This window comes from Falco peregrinus, chromosome 8, assembly GCF_023634155.1.
Source record: "Falco peregrinus isolate bFalPer1 chromosome 8, bFalPer1.pri, whole genome shotgun sequence".
Classification (NCBI taxonomy): Eukaryota; Metazoa; Chordata; class Aves; order Falconiformes; family Falconidae; genus Falco; species Falco peregrinus.
Genome location: NC_073728.1, coordinates 18,358,851 through 18,383,247, shown reverse-complemented (window position 1 = coordinate 18,383,247; position 24,397 = coordinate 18,358,851). Strand labels below are relative to the sequence as shown.

Here is a 24,397-nt window from a genome sequence, read left to right as displayed (position 1 = left end):
TCAGGAAGAGGTGAACTCTTCATTTCTCTGAGTAGTACCAGAATAGAAATCCATGAGGATTTCAAGATCTGGTCCTAAGTATTGTGCACTCGTGAAGAAAGTATACCAGTAGTTTTGGTAAATGAGCTAAGGATACCATGTGTTTATAGAAGTGTATGGATAGCTACAGCTGGTCACTGTAGTAGTTGCGGGCCCCAGCAGTGGCATTCTTCTCTTTACTTTCTAATTTGTAGATGTCTAATGCTACAGTTCTTTACTAACTTGCTGTACCGTCTGTGTTGCTTCTGTCAACTTAATAGTACTTTGTCACTTTTAACTATTTGTGTAATGTAGGCTAACTGTGTAGATATTTCAAAGAAAGACAAGCGGGTCACGAGACGATGGAGAACAAAAAGTGTCAGCAAAGATGCAAAAATTCAACTTCAGGTACTGAACGCACTATGTTTTATTTTTCACTGTACTTTTAGATTAACTTCTAAGCATGGAATGATTTATTAGCTGAAAGTAGGAAGTCGGTGTACTGTCTCTTATGTTCCTGATGAAGTAAATTAAATCTCAGTTTGTTGTTTAAAACTCAGAGAAGGTAGTGAGAGAAGTATTGATTTTACTTTCATTCATATGAAAACATTGCCATCTAGGGAAAGGAGTGGTATCTAAATACTAGTCAATTAAGGTGCAAAAAAGGCAATATGCATGCAGCATACGGGGATACTGATGTTCTATCTCAAACTTGCCAAGAAGGGCTGTTGAACAGGTGACATCAAGCTAAAAGAAGGAAATGTGAATGAAATACTAAACACACCAGTTGTCTTTGTTCAGACCTATACTAGGAACCTTACCAATAAGAAGTATTTTCACAAGCCGTCTCTTATGGAAAAGGCTAGTATGGGAAGAAAGGGAATAAACCAAAGAATAAGTTACGTGAAGAAAAAATTGACCCCATCCTGCCTTAGAGCTGAAAAGTAAAAGCACAGAAATAAGCATAATACTCTTGTATTATTGCTAGATCCAGGGTGTCTTACTGTGTTTTGTCAGTAGTTGTGTATTTTGAGGTCTAATCAAAAATCCAATTTTTTTTAATGGTTGAGCAACCATTAATGAAGACTATATTCAACTGACTACAGGTGCTAACAGTCACCACTGCTACAGAATAATTGTGTCAGCAACTTTTGATCCATTTAAATTCCTTGAAATTCATGCAAACTTTGAAAGCCTTTAATATTTCCCCTAGAGGCGTAATAAGGAGTTTTCTGTGACTCATTTAAAATTAATAACCTTAAGGAAAGAAGAAATTGTAGTTGCATCAGCTTTCTCATTGCAGCTGTTATAGGTGGTTTCTTTCTACCCATTATACTAGATAAATCACAGTAGGTTAAACAATGAAGCATATGTTAGGATGAAAACGATTGAGTAACAAAGGAATTTTGGTTATTGATGATGTCCAATTACCTGCATTTGAAGTATCAATGTGTTTCCCTGCTGCTGAATAATATAGACAAATAAAAATATCAGGAAAATGAATGCAAGTACTTGGTGCCTAGGAAGAGACAGTGCCAACACTGTATGTTTTTCTTTCATGCCACAGTGCTCTTAGAGAAATTCCTCTTCAAAAAAATGATGAAAAAATGATGAAAGCACTTAATGTATGATGATCTAGGATGGGTCATGAGGAATTACAAGCTGTTCCTGTGTTGCCTGCACTTTGCCAAAGTGACACTGGCTTAGGCTTCTGTCATTTTGGCACCTGACTCTCAGACTGCTCTTTGTGGTTTAACAGTTGTGCCTCAGCTCCTAAAATTCTCAAATGTGGTCGGTTTACAGGTTCTCCTGAGACAGTTTGTGTGCATAGCACTGCTTTACATGGGTCTGTCACTTCTTGCGCAGTAATAAACTCTTCCTAATTTGGGTCAGCATTAACTCCTGGCAAGTGTAATCCTGGAAATGTAAAGCTTATTTTGTTAGAGCAAAGCACTAAATTATTGTTGACTGATTTATATATTAATTTGCAGTGAAACAGAAATTAAAACTATTCTAAATTGTATGGAAGATGAAGACTCCTTTTTGGCTGCTTGTTTTAGGGGATAATGCTAATACTAACATTAACTCTAAGCTAGTTGCACTATTAATTCCATTTGAAGTACTTGCATGTATTTATTTTAGAATGAGCAGTCATTAGCTACCATCAAAAGACACTGATAGTACGATGTTGAGAAATATCCTTCTGGGGAGCATAAAAATTAGGGAGCTTTATATATAGGTGTCTTGATCATGAGTAATGGGGAACAAGGGTGTAATTCTTGCTAGCTTAGCATCCACTGCGTACAAAGCAAAGAGAGAATTCTCCCATCCAGATTTTGTGTTGTACTGGTTGGCAGTTTTTTGTTGAGAAGATAGTTTTTGTTGCATTCCTGATAACACATTCTGCAAGATGAATGCTAGATGTATAATGTGTTTAAAACATACTTTTTCTTGTATGAAAAGCTACTTGCTTGTCTTAGATATATGTATTTACCAATTAGGCATACCAGTTTTGTATGCAGTTAACTTGGCTCACACAGCTAATCCCAATGACTACAGTGGGGTTACTCCACAAAGTAAAATTGAGCATAGCATGTGTATATACGTTTGCAGGTTTGGGTATTTAGTATTGCTAAATTGTTTAGAATTAGTTTAATTTACAGACTTATACTCAAGAGTAATACATGGACTTCTTCTCTGAAGAAAGATTGCTTTTATGAAGGTTTATTTTGTTTTTAAAAAGCCTATTTAAAGTCTTATGAAAATGGCCTGCAACAAGTTAGTTGGCCTGTATTCATTCATTTTACAAATGATGCTTTTGTACAAAACTTGAATTGTGTGGTTTGTTTTTTTCCCTTCATGTAAAAGACCAATTTGTCATTCTCATGACATTCTAAAGATCTTCAAAAGAAAAAAAAAATACTGAAAAGCAATAAAATGAAATAATGATGATTTAATTTTCCTCAAAAGCTCAGAGTTGTGAAATTCCAAGACTTCTTTTCTTTTTTTTTCTTTATTTTTTTATTTCCTGCCCCCTCCACCCGGGGAGTAGTTTAATGGAAAACTATATAGTATGGAGCAACCTGAAAAGTCATCTTGCTCTACTGAGGCTTTCGGCTGAGAAACGAAACCAGACCTAAAGGCTGACTTATTACTTTTCCCCTTGAATAAATACTTCTTTATATTGTAACTCAGATTTTGACCTCACTTTCTAGTGTGTTGAGGGGAGTGTGTGGTTCTGCAGGAGTCATTGTTCCCATTTTAATAATGTATACCTGCATTCATAATCTTGTAGATATATATATATATATCTTTGTGCATATCTCTCTCTCTGTACACATAAATATTTATATACGTCCCTATTAGTTAAACAAGAATATGCTTCCAGACTCTTATTCACAGAATAGACATACTTTTGTGGAGCACAAAGTGCTTTACATGATGCATATGCTGTGTTCTTTGCTTTAACATTTTTACTTATATGGCACTCAGACTGCTTTTCAGAAAAGGTAAAAATGTGTATAGATTTAGAAATGCTGAAGTGGCTATACGTGAAGACATGGGGAAAGGAAAGTGTAATGGGATTGAAAATAATTTTCTAAAAGCAGAAAGGTGGCTTTTCTAGTCTTCTAAAATCTTAGAATGATTTAAAAATGATAATGGTTTGATTAGACATTAAATAAAAAGTTTATGATAGGTGTGGAGCTCCTCTGTATTAGACAATTACTTGTTTCACTTTAATGTACCATGATGAAATTTTCTTCAGAGTAAAATAGAATTGAAATAAAGCAGGATGAGGCCACAAGTTAGGCATGCAGAAGAGGAAGTATTTTTGGAATACCTAGTTTTCATTTGTGCTGCCTTATCTTTATTGCGTTGCTTCGAAACCCAAGCCTTTAATAATGTACAGGAAAAATAGCTGGAACTCAAAAAAGTGGTGTGTGGAGAAAATGAACAAATAGGCTTAAGGATGGATGCAGAAATGCTGCAGCTGTGCACAGGGATGTTTACATAAGCAAGCTCACTATAACATACACACTGAAAAGTTTTACCATTGAGATGCATCCATCTTCAGTGACCACAGTTCATGCACTTCCACTAATGCAAAGTGATCTCTTCCAGAATTCATCTTCTAGATTAGGGGTCCTCAAACTTTTTAAACAGGGGGCCAGCGCGCAGATGAAGTGGCAGGCAGTCATCTGTGGCTGCTTGGTTTCCCCCCTCAGCCCCCGGCGGGGGGCGGGGGGGGGGGGGGGGCGGGGGGGATCTGTAAATACCGGGGGCCGGATTGAGGACCCTGGGGGGCCGTGTCCGACCCGTGGGCCGTAGTTTGAGGACCCCTGTAATCTAGATGGTCAAGTGACCCCCAAAAGGAGTTTGTTTTTTGTGTTTTCTACCATGCCATAGCATCCTTTTTGTTTTCTTATTCCATAATTGCCTTATGACTCTGAATGGCAATGCTAATAGAATTTTTTTCCTTTTTTGGTAGTCTTAGTGAGTGCACTGCAGTCCAACTCATCTGGAGATAATTTTAGTGAAGTATCTAGCTTTTTTATGTCTCTGGCATACACAACTGAAAACATGTGATATGTCCTCAGAATGTGTAGGCCATAAGAGTTAACACAATTGAAATCCACTTAAAGACTCTCCCTCTCCCTTTTCTGATCACCTTTCATCTTCCTGTGTCCCGTCACCCCTTTCCATCTGTTTTTCTACTTCCTTCTCTTCTTGCATTCACTGTCAGGAAGGGCCGGCACCGAAGGGCCAGTTCAGCACAACACGACGCCGGCAGAGACTAGCAGCTGCAGTGGCTACAACAGTGAGTGGATTTAAAAATCAAGGGATAGCTCTAAAGATGGGGAGCTGTGTAACTTGAATGTGTAATAAGCTTATGAAAATGTTTCTTGCGCTTTTTGGAGGTGTCCATGCTACCCACTTTTGGCTGAGTTTCTTAGAAGTGGTCAAGCCTGACACAAAGGAATTCCATAAATGTGGGTCTGAGCTTGTTTACATGGTAACATGTCCCTCCTCCTTTATGCAAGTGCAAGTGACTTTTAGACTCAGGGCCCTGCAATATTTAAGCATGCCTTGACATACTCTGCTATATACTATACAAAATGGAAAGAAATGATCAAATTTTGTTAAAAGATTCTTGTAGCAGTCTATAGCAAGACAACAGAACCAAAGCAAGTTGTTACAAACAACCATGGAATTACACAATTTCCTGGGTTTTTTTGTTTTTGGTTTTAGTAGTATAAGGTTAGTCTTTTCATTTGAGACACTTTCTATTACATTCCATAGTTCAAAAAGTCATATTACTACCTCTAGTGTCTGTATTTAGTTTTGCTAATTCTCTTAAGTCTTTGACTTCTGGAGCTATGAAATCAAGACAAAGGCTGAGAACTGGAGGGGAAAGCGCTGTCTGTGAAATCAAATTAGCATCAAAAGAATATCTTCAGCTGCTGCTTTATCAGGAAAGCACTTATGAGGGGCGCACAATAGAGACATTAATACTAATCCATCAACTGATTAGTACAACAGCTAGACAGGGAAGACCCTGTGCAGCCAAAGACTGAAGTGAGCTTTAAATACACACCTCTTACCTAGTCCAAGCAGTGAATGTTTTCACCAGGCTAAAGTACTCCAGGGTCTGCTGCTCTAGCCCACAGCTAAAATCCCCTAGATCAGACATAGCTTCTACTCAAGCTCAAATACCTTGGGCTGCTGCTACTTGAACCACAAAACTCAGTTACTGTTAGGCCCTTCTAAAAAACATGTAAGAAGTCAGCATTTCTCCAGTTCCCAGATTAACTCATCTAAATTTAATGCCCCGTAATCAGTTGACGCTGAATGCTGTGCTCAATAATTGATTGATGTTCTGACCTTATCGATCTGCCTGCCTAGCAGAGAAATCAACCTGCTTCCTGGTTTATGTGTCTGAGCAGTATCAGTGGGAGGCTCTAACCAGGAGGTTCAGCAGTAGTTAAATAGCATTGGCAAGAGCTGTACCAAGGAGTCCTTCAGGGGAACAAATACAGCTGGACTTAGATTGCAAGGCAGTAGGAGTCCAGGGAACCGCTGAGTTATTACCTGCAGCTGAAGTGAGGACCCACTGAGGAAGGTCTTGGAGGAGCTAGAAAAGGGAGCTGGAGCAGGAGGAAGGAAAACCAGAGGCACCAGAATGACTGTACTGCTGTTGCAGTGGTCATGGCAATGGCCCATTCTTCCTGGCTGATGTAGCACAGTGCTTCTCTCCCAGATAGTGAAGCTGTGTGTATAGACTGAGGGATACAGAATTATATCAGTTAAATGCACACAAGAAAGAGGAGGTTTTCCTTACAACCCACTCTACCAGGAACAGTCTGTTCCTACATGAACACATAATTTTGAAGAAGGTGATGGATGAGTGGGTATTAAGTCCCTGGCGTAAAGCAGAAAGTCAGGATAAGGTACATCTGAGGTCATGTCTAGAAGAGTGTGTGTATGGAGGAAACTGAAGTGATGCATCAAGAAACTAAATATTTTGAAAAAAACTCCAAAACAACAACAAAAATACAATCGGAAGAAGAATGGGTAGTAAAGTCAAAATCAAGTCACCATGGATATATAGAGAAGGCACAGCAGTGTAAGGAAAAAAAGGGGAAGAGAAGTATGTTGGCAGTGTTTCTTGGACTGTTGTGTGTTCAATGTGGATTTTTTTCATTTGTTGTGGAAAGTAGCTTGGAAACTGTTCTGAAAGATGCATACGAGGAGAGTTCATGTCAATCAACAGTTAAGTATTTTTGGTTCTTGTGTTTAAAGCAGTTGGCAAAGCAGCTGCTTGTCTGTGTGCTGTGAATGTATTTCTTGCAAGCAGTATGACAGTATTGGTAGAACATGTAAATGCTATTTCTAGGACACACTTTAAAATGCTATTTTTCCAATAAATATCACCGCAGAAACTTTGCTTTTCAGCCTGGCCAGCTGAGGTATGAGGCAGAAATGATGGATCTAAAGCAGGTCTCTTCAGCTAGGTTCATCATAAAGTGAATAAAAAGCACCCCCCACTCCACGTGTGGGCAGCCTACCTGCAGCTCTGCCGGTCTGTGCTGGGCTGGGGCAACAAGCCCCATCACCACAGGCACATGGGGCTGTGGGGAGTCTCCCTCAAGCTCCTGCATTATAGTTTAGGAGCAGCTTCTTTCCTGCCTTCAGGATGGGCTTTGAGGACTGGGTACATGCTTCCTGCACACACAGCTATCATGTAGCCACCTGCTCTGCCCTCCTGGAGCCACCTGGAGCAATTGAACCTTGGCGATGCTCCCAGTCAGAAAGTGCTGGGAATGTGCTCTCCAATTTAAGAAGTGAAAAAGTTTTGTGAAGGAAACTTGAAATTAACCTACATTTAGTCACATCAGTCAATTAACCTAGTTTTGTTGGGCTGTTGAGAAAGGCAGTCTGGTACTTGCAAAGAAGATAATGTGTTAAATATCCAGTATGAATGGAAGGAATTTATTCTACATCTCCTGTGAAGTCATCTTGATATGAGGCTAAAATGAGGTCCAATAAAAAATACCCTCTTTGTTGATATAGCTGGAACTCAAAATACATGAGAGTAGAGAATGAAGGTTATACTGGATAGGTGCCATAGAGCTGTTATTTTATGTGCTATAGGTATCTTGGAAATTGAGGAAGAACAGGATAGAAAACAGGATTTTCCAGAGTATGCTCACGAGTGGAATGAGATGTGATGAATAGATCCAACAGGATTTTGAGGTTTTAACTGGGGAATCGGAAAACTGAAATGTATATTGATGACAACTTTTATAGGAAGGGATTGATAAAGCCATTCCCTGATCTAATCAAATAACAAGGTACCAATTTCAAATACTGATGGTATTATAGAACTTATCTGTTGATAAAAATTCTTAGTAATATGACTTTTTATGTTATCTGCTGCTCTTTATCATGCCTTGGAAGACACATTTTATATTTTGGCCCTGTTTTTCATATCTGAATAATTACATTGGGCTGCAGTGTGGAAATTCTTGTTTAATACATTTGATTAATGTATTAGATTTGTGTTCAATGTGTTTAACAGTGCTTAATATTTAAATAAAAAAATGTGTTCTGCATGTCTTTTCTTTGCATCTAAATTTGAAAATTGGGTTCTTGGCCTGATTTTTATACAAATGTGCAAATGGTAAAATTAAAATAAAATACAACATAGGCTCACACACACATGCATCACATATATAACAGTGGTAGCCATACACCGCATATGTAGTTTATAGATAACTAACTGTTCAGTATACATGAGACATGTATGTAACTTCTAAAGAATTGCATGTATATTTTAATTACTGTGTCTGAAAAATACAGGAGAAAGATAAGTGGAAATGATAATAAACTAAATTCTTTGCTCCATCTTACTAAACAGTTTCTCTTTGTATTTATTTATGGTTCATGTACTTTAAATGAAAATTGGGTGGAGTTTTGTGGTTGTTTTTTTTTTTGTTTATTTGTTTAGTTGAAGGAATATAGGAAAACGATATGCTTTTCCCCTCTTCATAGTTGCCAGTACAGTGAGTTTCAACTCCGAATGTACCAGTAGTTTTGAAAAACTTCAGTGATGTGTTTGATGATACTATATCCTATTTTTAGATCTGTGGAGGAGCTTGCATACTTCAAATGTTGATATTATAACAATAGTGTCATACTGCATGTATTCTCAGATGTCTTGATATAAACCAGCATATGTCATGGTTCGATTTTCCTGTCATCTTTTAAGTATTAGGAAATGGTTCATCTTTGTAGATGTTAGAATTGAAATTCTCCATCATTAGCTATTAGCTATGTATTTAGGCCTTCTTTTGTCTGTTTCAGTGAAAAATTTCAAGAGAATTCTGCATCAGCTGCAATGAGATTTAGGAGAATAAGAAGTTACATGTCCACTCCTACCATGTTCTTTGCATTGTGAACTAAGTCTTTTGTTTGCAGAAGGAATTTGTATTTTGCTTCAACAAAGCCAAAAGGTTGGTTGCACCTTATACAATATTTCTTCACTCTTTCTTGCTGTAGGTCCCTTTCAGTGCTACAATGTCACCCGTTCGACTGCATTCGTCCAATCCAAACCTTTGTGCAGACATCGAGTTTCAGACTCCCCCAAGCCATGTAATGGACCCTCTGGAGTGCTCTACCGAGTACATGAAGCTTCAAGAAGAATTCTGCCTGATGGCGCAAAAAGGTAATGGGAAATGTCAAGTCTTTCCTTTATTGTGCTTCTCTGTTGTGTTTATTGCCTTCACTTAGTTATGTCCAGGGCATTCATCTGCATTAGGTGATATTGTGTAAGAAATTTTAGATGGTCAGCTGGCTTACATAAAGATGACATGTATTATCCTTACACTTTCTGTGGATTACATGAATATAGAGATAGGTAAATTCTGATAAGACACATTTTTTAGAAGTCTTCTGAACTACTTGCTGCATCTTGTAAATACATGACTAAATTTACAAACATTTTGTTTCTCAATAAAATGCTTTATTTCTCCCCAAAGATGAACCAGAATGTCACTGCTATATAATGTTGTGCAATTAATTTTTGTGCAATGTTTTCTACATCAGTGGAAATAACAGAAGAAGAGCTTATTACTAGAATGTACCTCAGAAATGCGATTTTATTGCCAATAAATGAATGGTCCTACAGACTAAAAAATACTATTTAAAAGGGTTTGTTATCAGTTGCTGTAACAAACATAGGACAAATGTGAGACTGATATCTTAAAAAATGTCAAAAACCTGTTCAAAGACCAAGTAATACTCTTTATTAGTGCAATACTGAGTTCTTAGCAGAACTGATTTTTTTTGTTACTCAGAAAATAAAATAAAAAAAAAAAAGAAAAGAAAACAACACACATTGGACATAGGTTTTCCAAATATGCATCTCACCGTATGTTCAGCACCAAGAATATTGTCTGATGACATATGCTTGAATTTACTGTATGCACATTACAACCTCAAGCTTTAAGTGTTTGTACTTTGGAATGGATTACTTGAAGTTCAGATTCTTGTTTCAAATTTCCGTAATTGTGGGATGGAAATATCTCTATTGCTGAAATATTGTAATAGATGGCAATGAGCAGTTCTATAGCTGAGAAAAAACTTGGGTTTTTTTTTTCTTTTTGCTTAGTGCATTCTCTTTTGAAGTCTGCCTTTAACAGCATAGCTATAGAGAAGGAGAAGCTTAAGCAGATTGTTTCAGAGCAGGATCTTGCAAGCCACAATGCTCAAATAGCACACCTCAGACAGTCCCTCTCTCAGGTATGTTCTTGATTTGATTTCAAGCACTTCTAGATTGCCAGATGCACTATTTCTTTTGTATTTTGGCCATTTCTTGAGGTAGAAGGAGCCAAGAAAAAGCCAAGTTCTTGACCAGAACTGTGAGACATATTCTGTTATGACATAAGTCTGACCTCAATGCATGTGGAGGTGAAGGATATCATTTGTCTGTGTAAGCATGCATCTGTTATGGTTTTCCAAAGCAAAGAAGGATCAAATGTTTTTATACAAATGCTAGATATCTTTCCTGGACTGTTTCCAGCACAGCCAAGGAAATATTCTTGTTTTCTTAATTAAGTTTTAAATTTTTACTCTATATTTTCAGATTTGTTTTATATGTCCATGTCTCTAACTGAAAAAGGAATCTTGGGTTACAGGATAGTCGTGGGTAAATTGGATTTTTTCAAATAACACATCTGTTACTCTCCAGCGTCTCTCTCACCTAAGCCAAAGGAAAAACTGTCATTGGCTTTAGTGGGGAAGAAGAGGTAAAGCAACAGTAAGTCCTCAGGATGCAAAATAACTCAAAATTTTTAATTAATTGTCAAGGAAAAACATAAGAGCTTTTACTCTGAAGATTGCATTGGCATGGAGTACTGCATCTGCCAGAAATGTGAGCAGAGGTTTAAAGGCAAATAAAACTTCACCAAAATGTGTATATAATTTCATACACTGTTATTGTTATTGGGTTGGAGGTTTTTGCTAAGAGATAATATTGATGCACAACATTTGTATAGATACAGATGATATTATATTACACAGATTGATTACTGTGTGTTGTAATAAAGAAAGGTTAAGGACAAGAGGTAAGGGTAACCATTTCTGGTTATTGATACAAATTTAACTAAGACCTGTGGAGACTTATTAGCACTTGTATGAAATAGGTGGTCATGTTTTCTTATTGTTCTTGCCCTCCGTTGTCAGTCTAAAAGTCACGGTTGCATATTAGTTTATAGTCTCAATAGGCAATAAATGGAAATTTGACCTTAGATGGCTGGGTTTGATCAGCCTCCTGAACCAGGTTTGAGCAGTTTAAGAAGGTACTGTCAGGCTGCTGTCATCACCTTTCTTTCCTGGTAGATGGCAACTGTGAACATGCCTGGTCCGTTTCAGTGCAAAGCAAAATGGGGTAATTTAAACTGTTTAGTGACAGTTTAAACTAACCCGTTTTACTTTGGTCCTACTTTGTTTCAGTACATTCATGCAATCTATTCCTGATTCTGCACTAGGGGGAGGCAAAAGGAGGTTCTTACTCCATTACAACAGTAATTTTCTACTAAAACAGTATGTTATTTTCTATAATCCTCAGTGCTGGGGATATATTAGGGTGAAGTCAGTTCACGTTGTAGATACGTAACATGCTTTTTCTGAATTTCAGAGCCTTTCATGTGAGTCTTTCTAGATAACAGACAATATTTATATATGCACCGAAATGTACAATCTAGGTTGGGTTTTAAAAAAGGAGAAAAATCAGCAGGTATAAGACACCAGTTGAATGCTGTTGGTATTTGTGACACTCTAATATCAGTAGTTTGAAATGAGTACATGTGTGCAAATACATCAATTGATCTGGATGGGCAAACACCCAATGATACTAGCCATTACATTGGTTTTGCTGGAAGGGAAGCCATTTCCTTTTGCAGGGTCTAAGTGCTGATACCCTTGGCTCAGAAAGAGCTGAGTAGTTGTAAACCAAGAATTGCTTCTTTGGGCATTGTGCAGGTAGTTCCCATTTGTTGTTCTGCAGCTTCATTCTTCCTTGCTGCATTCACTCCCTGTTTCCATAGTGTACATAACCCACCAGTATACCTGCCAAAGAGCGATCCGAAGAATTAAGGTAGAATGCCACTGTTATATTGTGGAAGAATATCTGTCCCCACTGCCTCCTGAAAAAGATCAATGAAGGCAAAATAAAAGGTTAAATCATTTTAGAGAGGATCTCAAAATAGGTATCTCTCTAAAAATGGAAAAAAGGAGGTTCTGTGTTTTCTTGGGAAATTGCTGGGAAGAAGCTACTTCTTTTTTTTTTTTCTTCTTCTTTTTTTTTCCCTGTTTAATGTTTACTTTAAAATTTTAAATGAAATGTGCAATTTTTATTTTAAGGCTCTCAACCAGAATGCTGAACTAAGGAGTCGCTTGAACAGAATACATTCAGAATCTGTTATTTGTGATCAGGTTGTCAGTGTAAATATTATCCCTAGTCCTGATGAGGTAAGACTTTGGCCTTTAATGGATTTAGAGTACAATCAAACCTTGCTAATTCTCACTAACAGCTGAAACACATCTGGCAAATTACAGGATTTTTCAGATTGGCAAGTGTTTATTTATAGATAAAGTCAGATTATATTTTCCCTATGTGAAATAAAACTTCTGTCTTTAATTTTGCATATGTCAGATCTTATGAAACAACTCAGTTTAGTCTCTGCAGAGAAACAAGGAGGGACTCCGGTTTTGCAATATTAATTGTTGGCTGTGGGAATTAGTGAGGTTTTACTGTATTTGAATGTAACACACAGTAGCTAATCAATTCTGTATCTTAGTTTCTTGCCAAATCAACAGAACAGTTTAGTATGTGATGGCATGATCCTGCAAGTGCCTGAAGGGCCTGATGTTTAATATCAAGTGACACTGCTGAAATCAAAAAGATTTAGACTATGAACCAAATACTATACTGATACCATGTTTGCAACATCTGGTTTTGCTTTCCTCAGTCAAGAGATTATCTAACATTTGTATTAATAACAAGTCAGCTTCCCTCATGAGAAGGACAAATCTGAATTTGTGAGCTGTAATATGTTACAATTAATGTGGTCACTTTGACAACCATTCTGCTTACATTTTACCAAAATATTTTTCATCTGTCACTTCCACTAATTTTTTTCTATGCATATGTCATTTCAGTTAACATACTCTTGTCTCCTAATTATTTCTTCCTACAAGAAAGGAAGGTGAAAATGTGTTTCCAATTACTTTTGTTTATTTGTTTTTTTGAAAATGTCCAAGCAATTTTTCCAAGAGTCCAGCATGTTGGAGACTAGCAACAGAAGATAGAGGTGAAGTGGTGCCACAGCACAGGAATCTGTTGTGAAGTTCTGAACAATGACCATGTCTTCTATTTTGGATTTGTTATTGGTTAGCTGTTTCTTTTTCATATGTACATCGTTGTCTTGGTACCAGTGTGTCGGACTAAAGGAGTTTTTCAAAGAGGTTCCCAGATCTGTCATTCACTTCTCTTGATTGTGTTATATATATTTATATATTTATATATGTATAATCTTGCAGTGTATAGATAAGGCCTGTGTGAACATCTTTTTCAGTTAGGGGTATGTGTATTTTTCCAAGTTCCTCTAGCTTATACAAAATCTTGAAGTTTTAATCACTTTCTGTAAAGATAACAGTGAAATGAGCTTCTGTTTCCATTATAATTCATCAAACATTGTAAACTGTCTACAAGCTTATAAGCCCCAGTGAAAGAGGGGTGGGTTTTGACCTTTTGACCTCTTGGCTTGTTTATGGGGTTTTTTGATATTTTTTTTTTTGGTGCATTTTGAGGCAACTGTATAGAATAATTCTACAGAATTAAGATGTCAACAAAAACATTTGCACGATTACTGTAGGAAGATTAATGGGGATGGAGTTGTGGTCTGGAGTTAACTGTTTAAAAGGGCTTCAGTAGTTTCACCTGCATTATATCCCGGAAGCAACATGCTGTAAAAATGAAGGGATTAAGTCAGAAGCCTGTTTCCCTCCACAGCAGCAGCTCCTTTGGTGGAATGGTACAGGGAGAGAATAATTTTTTCCCCCCTTCTTAAAGCAATATCCTATAGGGTAACACATTGAAACCTGGTGTTCCTCCCATCGATAGGAAGAAGAGGTTCTGCTGTTTAAATTAGCTGCCCCCCTACTGATCTATACATAACACAGTTTTGAACCCTTGCCTTTGCTGCTAAATTCTTTTTATAATAAACAATAGAGAGTTCATTCCCTATAGTAGTACTGAGTCAGTGTTAATGGCATAATTCAAGTGAGATTTGGAGTACAAACGTGGTATAAAAGCACATAAATACATATTATAGCCATCCTCCTGAATATTCCAACATTCAAACAGTTGTTACTAAACCGGTTGACAAGTGCATTTATTTTGAAAGTAACTTATAACTCCCTGACCTTATAAAGCTTTATATTTGAAATTTGATTGGATCAAAGGTAGCTTCCAGTGATGTCATTTGTTATGACCAGGTGTATTTTCATCTGAATTTCATGGTTGAACTTGTCTGACAGTTGAGGTATTGTCCACAAAATCACTCTTCTGGAGACAGAACTAAATCTGTGATTATTCACACTGTTAAAACTTGGCAGTTGATGCTGAGCAGGCCTCAAATGAGGACATGTAGAAGACATGTAGCTCACTGCTCAGAATGCACTTTATTTTGTAATTGTCAAAGTCTTGTCTGTTAGGTACACACAAAGCCTTGCTAAAATGCTGTCTTTCCTATCTATGCTTACATTTGGCATAGAAAAATTATTCAGGTGATTTACCCCTTCTATGCATATTTCTTTTATATTAGAAATAATACTTCTATTTTTCTGTGCTTTATTTACAGACAGGTGAACAAATTCATGTCAGTTTGCCACTGTCTCAGCAAGTTTCTAATGAGAGCAGGCTCTCTATGTCTGAATCTGTTTCAGAGTTCTTTGATGCACAGGAAGTGCTTCTGTCTGCCAGCTCGTCAGAAAATGAGGTAGGCTATGACAGCATGCTGCAGCTTTGCTGTTGGACAGATTTAGATATTACTCCACTAGTGAATGATTTTTTTATTTTTACAATGCTATTAGAATAAAATTTATCAGCACGTATAAGGTTTAGATAAACAAACCTGAGACTCCCTTGTGATGGGGTGCAGAAGTTCACTGGTAAAACAGTTGAAAGTTGTTTGCATCAGTAGCTTATGTTCAGTACGTGTCTTTGCTAGATGATGGCAGTTTCGCGTAAGGATGACATAGACAGGAGAAATTATGTCTGACTATGCAGTCAACTAATCTAGAATTTAAAATAGTCTCTTAAAAAAAAGTCTTCCAGTATACAAAGTTATTCTCAGAGAAGTAGACAAAAGCCTGAAAAATTGGCTCACTCAAGCTCAAAGTTGAAGCAGTCAGATACAGTTCGGGCTCCTGAATCAAGTTGCTCTCCACAGCCCTTCTGTGCTACCCTAAATAAATGTTACCATTTAAAAAAAATATTTATTTTTTTAAAATACCTTTTTATAAAGCCACAGTAGTGCTGTGGTCTACCACAACTCTTCTGTAAGAGGAAATTAGAGTGTGCCACCATATTTTGCCTTTGACAGGGATTGCTCATGTGCCATGAGTTAGCACAACCACAGCTGGAGTTGTTCATCTAAAGGATGGAATGGTTCCTTATCTTATTGTTTCTCTAGTTGTAAAGTACATGTTATCTCAATAGTCTGGATTGTCTATATCAGCATGGAGTATTGGTGCATCTGTATGGTATAAACAAAATGGAATCTTTACAAAATCACCCCCAAATGATATAGGCCTCATAATAAATACTGTGTCATCAGTAAAAACTGTAAAATATTTTGAAAGTCATATTTCTGGAGAAAAAGTTAGTTTTGTTAAAAAAATTCTAAAAAATAATCTAACACTGATGTAGTTCTTGTTTTTCAAAATGGTAGGTTGATGTTTGTATAATTTTTTGCTGAAAAACAAGCTGCATTTTATTCTTTGGTTCTTTTATAAAGAGTACAAATCAGACTATCTCTTCTCACCTCCCATCCCCAGCACGTTACATTGTCAATTTTTTGTTTATCTCTGAACTCATTTGTAGTCACCCTTTTCGAAATTTAATGTTTGTGTTTGACTTCATAATAAAGAATTCAGAAACATAAGGAGAGCATAGCATTTGTTTTGACATTTTAGTGCATTGGCAGTATGGGTTGACTGAAACATCCAGTTGATTTAGTTAAAAGCTCTAATTAGAGTTGATTTCTTTGAATATTTTTGTTTCAATTAATTATATTTTTTCTAATTTGACAGTATATTTTATATGCATTTGACTTAATATTTTATTTATGTTTTAGGCTTCTGATGATGAATCTTATATCAGTGACGTGAGTGATAATATATCTGAGGACAACACCAGTGTTGCAGACAACATTTCTCGACAAAGTATACTGCTGTGTTTTAAACTTTGGGAAATTACTTTGGTTGTGTTCATGTACCAGATTTACTGCATGTCTGTACAAGACCAACTCAGCTGAAATCAGTGAAGCTGGGCTTGCTTGTTCTGGCAGTGATTTGGTTCAATGGATAAGTCTTTTTTTCTTAATCTGGTGCTTTTTTATGATAATAGTTTTTTCCCTTCCCAGTTCTTAATGGTGACCTAACAGGAGGTGCATTCAGGAACGGACGGAGAACTTGTCTCCCAGCTCCCAGCCCTGACACCAGTAACATCAATCTGTGGAATATTTTGAGAAATAACATTGGCAAAGATCTTTCCAAAGTATCCATGCCAGTTGAGCTAAATGAACCTCTGAATACCTTGCAACATCTTTGTGAAGAGCTGGAATACAGCGAACTGTTGGACAAGGCTGCTGAAACAGATGATCCGTATGAACGCATGGTAATAAATTTAATGTAGCACTTCTTATATTAAAAAGGGACCTATTGAGTGAAGGTCTCTGCAGGGCCCTGTTTCCCTCTTCCTGTTCACAGACAACAGACCTCCCTGCTGGGTCAGATGAATGCTGTGAACAATTACAAGTGGTAGGTTTGATCTGAACAAGGCTGAGGGCCTTTCCTTGACTTCAAACGAAGTCCTGCAATTTTGACTCACTGATGTGAAAACTGATCTCACTCTCCATGACTGTATATGTAGGCACTGGCAGTTTCTAACCCTGCAGCATCCTTTCCCAGCTTTCAGTGATCAAGTCCAGCAGCCTCCAAGAGCTAATCAAGTCTGTGGCTGGCTTATGATCAATGTAGATGTCAATAAGATGTCATCCTAGGCAATTTCTAATAGAGAAGTTCCAAAACACCAAAACAAAGTTTGCCTGGGCAGCCTGACTTCAGCTCCCCTGTAAGTATGTCTTGTTTTCTTAACTGACAGCCAGCAGCCTATGTTCAGCTCTAAGGGTGTTTTGGTCTGTTGTGTCTCCTTTTCCTCAGAAGAAGCAGGGAAAGGCTGTTAGGGGAAAGTTGGCAGTGTTCTTGCTGAACATATCTACTGTTCCCTGGTATGGGTTGGCAGCGCTGTGGTTAACTGGGAGAAGAGAAGTTGCCTGGGGCTGTCATATGACCACATGCTCAGGTCCATGAACTGCCATGTTCATGTGGCCTGCAGGAGAGTGAGGGGTCCTAAACATTGGTATTTTTTCCTTGTCACTGAAGACGTTGGACCTACCTTATGATACAGGGGGTTGGATTATTTATCATGACATGCTGTTTTCCTACAAGAGTCTTTATGTCCCTCACAAAAGGGAGACCCTGTAAGAACTGGGCAGGATTGTACTGAATAAAGCAGCCTGTTGGCTGTAGGACTCTGCCTCCTTTGTTGACAAGCTTGGAAGGTGAGTATTGAAGGAGTCAGGAGAGTTCAGAAAGGAAAAGCCACAGTGCAACCGAAAGCTTCCTTGGAAATGTGGATTCAATCCCTTTCTCTGCTACAGATATCTACAGATATCTACTGCAATACTGGGGATACAAGCCAAATTACAAGCACCTTAAAAATATGAATCGCACACCCACACTGAGACATGTGGGACTACCTTACAGAAGTGCTGAATATCCAAAGCATCAGTGGTAGCAGTGCTGTGAATATGTTACCTGCTTTGTCACCATTCTTTGAAAAATCAGGACGTTGCTATCTTAAATAAGTATCCAAAAATAGGAAAAACTTTTTTCTTTTCATTGCTCTATATATCATAAGAATAGATATATATCATAAGGATAAACACCCTCATTTCTCTATAGTGTCTTATAGTTAAATTCATGAAGCAGATTTTGGAAGAATGAAGGTTTTTACTGTTGAAGAAAAGCTCTTGGAGAACGTTAATTCTGTTGATGCTGCACTTATGAATAATATGAAATTAATAAAGAATGGAGCACCCATTACACTGTTCGAAGAAAACAAAGCATGTGAAAGCTCACATGAATGTTGCATCCTTGCTAGTATGAGGGGAGTGGGATGTGGTTAAGGTTCAGCCTGCTGTTAGCAGATTATCCACAGCTGAGAGATTTTTATCCCTGTATTGCTTTACTGAAGCTTTGTTTGGATGTCTTGAGTGCCTGTTGTGATTTTTTAAACTCTGCTAAAGGGAGCTGCAATCTAAATTACTGTGGCATGTCATTTAGTTTATTACTCCCAGCTAGGCCTGGTTTAGAGATTCCTGAGTTTTGGTTGTACATGTAGACAAGGGGGCTGATAGGGTGGTACGTGCATGGAAGATCCTGAGATAACTCATGATTAAGGACATCCTGAGTGAGAGCTGTTTATGTTTGGCACTAAATAAAATAGTTCCCATAGGAAAATGGTATGCAATCTTATCATTGAAGTAGTCATATAATATTTAGTCACCAGTAGCATAGAGTAGAGCTGGTTCTGTGTTTTAGATTATTAATGATAAGCCTGGTTAAAGGTGGAAAAACAGTATATTGTGCAGATTGTTATTGTAGGGGACCATTGAAAGAGACTGACTGAGGCCATGAAGAAAAACAAATTGTATCAACTAAAGAAATAACAGTTTATACTGCTTCTGTTTGGGTTGCATGGCTTCACTCTGAGGCATGCTTCATTAACCCAGATTTCACTCTGAGTGGAGTGAGTTGTGTGATATCATATAGTGATGGCATATACACAAGAATCTCTGCCTATTCTCACTTTCGTTCCTGTTTGTATTTTCACAGGTTCTCATAGCTGCTTTTGCAGCATCAGGCTATGCCTCTACATACTTTAGAGCAGGAAGCAAGCCATTTAATCCAGTGCTTGGTGAAACTTATGAATGTATTAGAGAAGACAAAGGATTTCGATTTTTCTCAGAGCAGGTAAAGCATATTTCTGGATAGACACTTGTTTAAATTCAGATTTTGGTTTCTTTTTTTTTATAGAATAATCTTGGGGTTTTTTTTCTAGTTAGAATAGTTTGCTTTTTTAGTAGTAAAGAAATGTTAGTATGAGTGAATTTCATTAAATGGTAGAAGGTATATATTTTTATAGTAGTTATAAGGAGTTGTTTTAAGTACATAACATTTTAAGTACAAACTTGGGTTGCATCTGTTTTCATAGCAACATAGGCTAATAGCTATTTATTACTTTCATATTGCAGTAAAAATTGTATTGTCTTAGAAAGGAAAATGATTTGTTTTAACTTAGCCAAACTGTTTTTCAGGTTAGCCACCATCCTCCCATTTCAGCCTGTCACTGTGAATCGAAGAATTTTGTGTTTTGGCAAGGTATATTTTTAATTCAAAAGCATACACTCTTATTTTTTTATTAGCAAGTAAAAACTTTGTACAAGCTGAGCTTTGCATTTGGAACTTACTAAAAATTTCTATACTTATTCTTTCTGTAGTAACATAGTACAAACTGATCTGAAATATTTCAGTCCAAATTCTCAGTAAGAGTGAGCAGACATGTTAAAACTTCCCTTGTCACTTGCAGTCTGTTTATGCTTTTCCACTTAGAAGTTCGTTTACCAGGAAAATTAATATTTTTTACAAACACAAGCAGTTCTTTTTACACAGCTGAACAAGCAGCTTTCTTTTCTTCTATCTGCTGGCATATGCCTTTAATTTGTATTGAGTGTTTTCATGAGAGATTTGACAATTATGTAGCACAGGCGTGACTCCTAGAAGAAAATGAAACATATCTTTAGTTTTGCTGACCTAATGTAATTTTCTAGTTTTTTTTTTTTGTTCTTTTGTATCTTCATAGCAACCTCATACTGTCCTTTTTAAACTGGATGGTCTAGCATAGATCATCTTGTGCCACACAGATCACTGCAAGGGGGAAAAGTTTGGTCTTTCCAGTTTTATAAATCTTTCACTATTATATTCAGATATCAGGTGGAAAAACAAATTCTGGGGGAAATCAATGGAAATTCTACCAGTTGGAACCTTGAATGTGACTCTTCCAAAGTAAGCTACTGTCCTATTTCCTTTTTATTTCACATTTTATTTATTTGTTGCAATCTAATCTGTTACGCCTCATGAATGGGGTGGGAAGTGTATGCAGACATCCCATGAATGGTACTGGTGAGAGTTAGTGTGTAGCTCACATCTTGCCTTAGTATACAGGTGGCTATACTAAAGCATTTTTGAGCCTGAAGATCCATTTGGGTTTTTGGAGGAAAAATATATAAAGTCTCTAGAAAGCGATAGACAGAGGAGGATAGAAATGTTTTAGGAGTGACAACCCGAGTTTTACATGTACAGTAGTGATCAACTGTTCAGAACAAGACTGCAATACAGGACTGTCAGCAGCTAGTACTGTCCTTACTAAGGCTATCAATACTGCTAAGTGTTCCCTCAGAACCACCACTAGTAACAGTGTAAGGTCATTTTTCAATATGTAGATAAGCCAAAATGTGTTCTTCAGATGTTGACAGAGTAGTAAGAAGAAGTTGTTTCCCCACAGGTAAGACTAGTTGCAAGTTGTAAATCCTGAGAGTAGGCAAGAGGGGGATACTTTAAATGTGTCTGCAGCTTTTGCAGTACTTGTCCTGCTCCTGGATATTGCAGCCAGCCTTTCTTTCTGCCTGTAATGGTATGGCATCACTCCACCTCTTTATCCATCTCATGAAATTGAAGTAAATGTACTCAACAGCATCTTTGTCTACTGTCTTCATGCTTGCTCCTCAGCTCTGAAGGAGAATGTGCTTTGCATGATGTAATTCCCTCACTTTATTCCATTGTTTGACAATAGAGATGCTCTGACTCTGAGTAGTTACAGAGGGGAAGGGATAACGTACCACAGAGCTCCTGCTTCCTACTTCCTTTCTGTTATCTCCTTTCTGTATTTGTTTATTCTATTTGTAATTTTATTACATTGTCTGCTTTTAGCCTCAGTTCAACCTAATGTTGATCTTTGGGTCACCGTCCTGCCCCTAAAGGAATTGTGGCCAAAGCACTTAATGCTCTAGGGACAGTGAATATACCATGCAGGGCTTTGATAGTTCATGATATTTTGATTTGTGACCCATAGCACAGTTCTTCGGTTCTCTGCTCTAGAGCTTAGGTGAGCTCCTCTATGGAGGATTAGTTTTGTACCCAGAACCAATGCTTTATTAAATTAAGCTATTGTTTCAAAAGTTTTTGAGGAATATGGTCCTGTATTTATGGTAATGGAGTTACAGTTTACTTTTTTATCCGTAACGATCGTGACTAATTTATGTTACCAACTACTTGTTAATCTGTTCTTAGGTATGGAGACTACTATGTCTGGAACAAAGTCACTACTTGCATACATAATATACTTAGTGGAAGGAGGTGGATAGAACACTATGGAGAGATAACTATCAGGAACACAAAAAGCAGTGTTTGTATTTGTAAACTCACATTTGTCAAGGTAACATATGTAATCTAATACATATCATATAATCATAAAACTGCATAGTTTAAGCATACATCAAGCTGTTTCTTCAGTATTCCTGAATTCCACATTCCACGTTTTGTCTTATCAACATTTGTAAACATCTAAATTGCCAGATGAGTGCTATGTTAAGTAGTATGACTATTCCATTGAACATCTGATATCAGTGTGTTGCCTTGCTGTATAGCTGCGTGCTATACTGTTGTTGGTTTTTGGTTAAAAATGAAATGTCAAAATTTCTCTTCTATTACCACAATGAAATTGCAAATAATTGTACACTTCTGTGCCATTTTACTTCTGCCTTTACTGGAATTAGGCAGTCAATATTTTATGTCTTTAGATTAAATAATGCCGCTTTGGTTTATAGTATTTTAATATCTAGAAAAGGACTATATATAAAAACAGATCACTGTATAGCTATGTAACTCAATTATTTTCCCTAAAATTAAGTTTGTCTTCATATTGCAACAAAATACATCAATACCATTAAAGTATCAGCAATGGTATGTTACTGTAAATCTGAAATTAATATTTTGATGTAGATTCTGAGAGTGGGCAACTGGCTCAGTAGCGGAAGGTGTAAGAAATAAATATGTCTAAGAAAAGCAAAACAGAGAAACAGAAGGCAACAAATAACAAGTAATACTGCCGGAACCTCTCCCCTGCTGCAAAGTGTAGTGTGCAGCACCTGTTGAAGGATTCCCTTATGGGTACAGGTATATTCAGTATTTCCCATATGGAAAGAAGAGAGTTAGCTGGCTCTGATCGTGCAACTTTCAAAGTGTCAATTTTGCTGAATTTTTTGTGATTTGGGTTAATAAACAACAATATAGTTGCCAGATGTGCAGATAATCGAAATACCTTTATACCAAAATCATGTATCAAATTATTCAGTTACTCATATACTAAATCAGTTAATATTCAGATCATCTGAATATTGAATTCTGATATTCAGGGGTTCAGGTGAGGTGTTCTGATACAAAATTTGGATGGCTGGTGCCACATTCATTCATGCAGTATATGTATTGGTATAATGGGTAATGCAAAAACCAGTGTGAACTTTTAATTCTTTGTTAAACTTGCAGGTGAACTACTGGAATTCAAATGTAAATGAGGTCCAGGGTGTTGTGATAGATCAAGAAGGGAAGGTGGTACATCGCCTTTTTGGAAAGTGGCATGAGGGCCTTTATTGTGGGGTTGCACCTTCAGCCAAATGCATATGGAGACCAGGTAAGAAGGTTGTAATAAACTCTGGCAGGCACTGTAGTGTAACCCTAAACTATTTAAAGCTGTTTTGGCCATCATTTTAAATATTCAAAATACTGTTTGAGAGATTAATTTTATGGTTAGACAAATAACCAAGAATTTACATGAGTTTATAATAACAGTAAATGGAAGGGCATAGTCTTCTACATCTCAGTCTGACTGCTGGTCAAATATTCTGGGGCACTAGGGTCAACATAAGAACAAAATATATATAAAAAAATTAATATCTAGGCCTGCCTTTTCACGGAGAGCAGGACAGCTTTTTTGAATTCAACAAACAGGAGCTGCCGATTTACTGAGTTTGTTGTCTTAATGCTTTATTAGCCTAAAGGATTGGACTTCAGAGATGGCAAGCTTCTGTGATTTCAGGAACTGATTTCAACTTTCTACTTGATTAGAGGCACTGAGGTTGAATTAGTCATCGTTTGCACCTATAGTATCTTTCATACATGCAGAGTCATTATCCAGGAATTGTCAATATCATTAATATTTTGAACTCTACTCTGTATTGATAGTATTTGAAACCCTACGTTGCACCCTACTCTCTGCAACACCAGCTCTGACTTCTGTTAGTGCTAAAGGTGTTGGACAGTGCTGAATCAGTCTGCAAGTGAGCATTACACTCCAGAATTAACTCTGAAGATCAGTTAAGGTTAGCTTTTATACAGACATTTGATAAGTCCACTTTCCAGAGAACAGGAAACTATGTTTAACTCGAAAATTCTGAAAACAGTAATTTTTATTTAAAAAGGAAGGAGAATCATGAACGTTTTGATTCTTAGCATGACATTACAACCTCTGCAGGATAAGCAGTTGAAATTTTTAGTGAATGTCGTTCCACCTAGAAAATAGCTTTTGGTGCTTTTTAGTTGCATCTAAGAGTAAAATATATTAATATTTTTGCAGTTATAATTTAATAAATAAATGAATCTCTTGCATATTTAGAGTAATAGTTTAAAAAGCTTTTTTCTTTCTCATACATACTCATACAGGCTCCATGCCAACCAATTATGAACGTTATTATGGCTTCACGAGGTTTGCTATTGAGCTCAATGAATTAGATCCTCTACTGAAAGATCTTCTTCCTACAACAGATGCGCGATTCAGGCCAGATCAAAGGCAAGAATGCTTGTTTATGCACTTAATATTTGGTGGTTTTAGGGCTGGGTTTGGCTGGGTATTGAA

The 24,397-nt window shown here is 37.0% G+C and overlaps 1 protein-coding gene across 1 annotated transcript in view; it reads left to right on the top strand.

Annotated features, from left to right (window-relative positions):
• OSBPL6 (oxysterol binding protein like 6) overlaps window positions 1-24,397 on the top strand; it is a 108,705-nt gene that overhangs the window by 72,057 nt on the left and 12,251 nt on the right. The window contains exons 10-23 of the mRNA XM_055812709.1: window positions 334-426; window positions 4,763-4,837; window positions 9,079-9,244; window positions 10,190-10,320; window positions 12,442-12,549; window positions 14,943-15,080; window positions 16,440-16,527; window positions 16,728-16,981; window positions 19,264-19,401; window positions 19,746-19,809; window positions 20,415-20,493; window positions 21,778-21,922; window positions 23,032-23,176; window positions 24,205-24,331. Of these exons, the coding sequence (XP_055668684.1) occupies window positions 334-426; window positions 4,763-4,837; window positions 9,079-9,244; window positions 10,190-10,320; window positions 12,442-12,549; window positions 14,943-15,080; window positions 16,440-16,527; window positions 16,728-16,981; window positions 19,264-19,401; window positions 19,746-19,809; window positions 20,415-20,493; window positions 21,778-21,922; window positions 23,032-23,176; window positions 24,205-24,331 (1,751 nt within the window). The remainder of the gene's footprint in view (window positions 1-333; window positions 427-4,762; window positions 4,838-9,078; window positions 9,245-10,189; window positions 10,321-12,441; window positions 12,550-14,942; window positions 15,081-16,439; window positions 16,528-16,727; window positions 16,982-19,263; window positions 19,402-19,745; window positions 19,810-20,414; window positions 20,494-21,777; window positions 21,923-23,031; window positions 23,177-24,204; window positions 24,332-24,397) is intronic.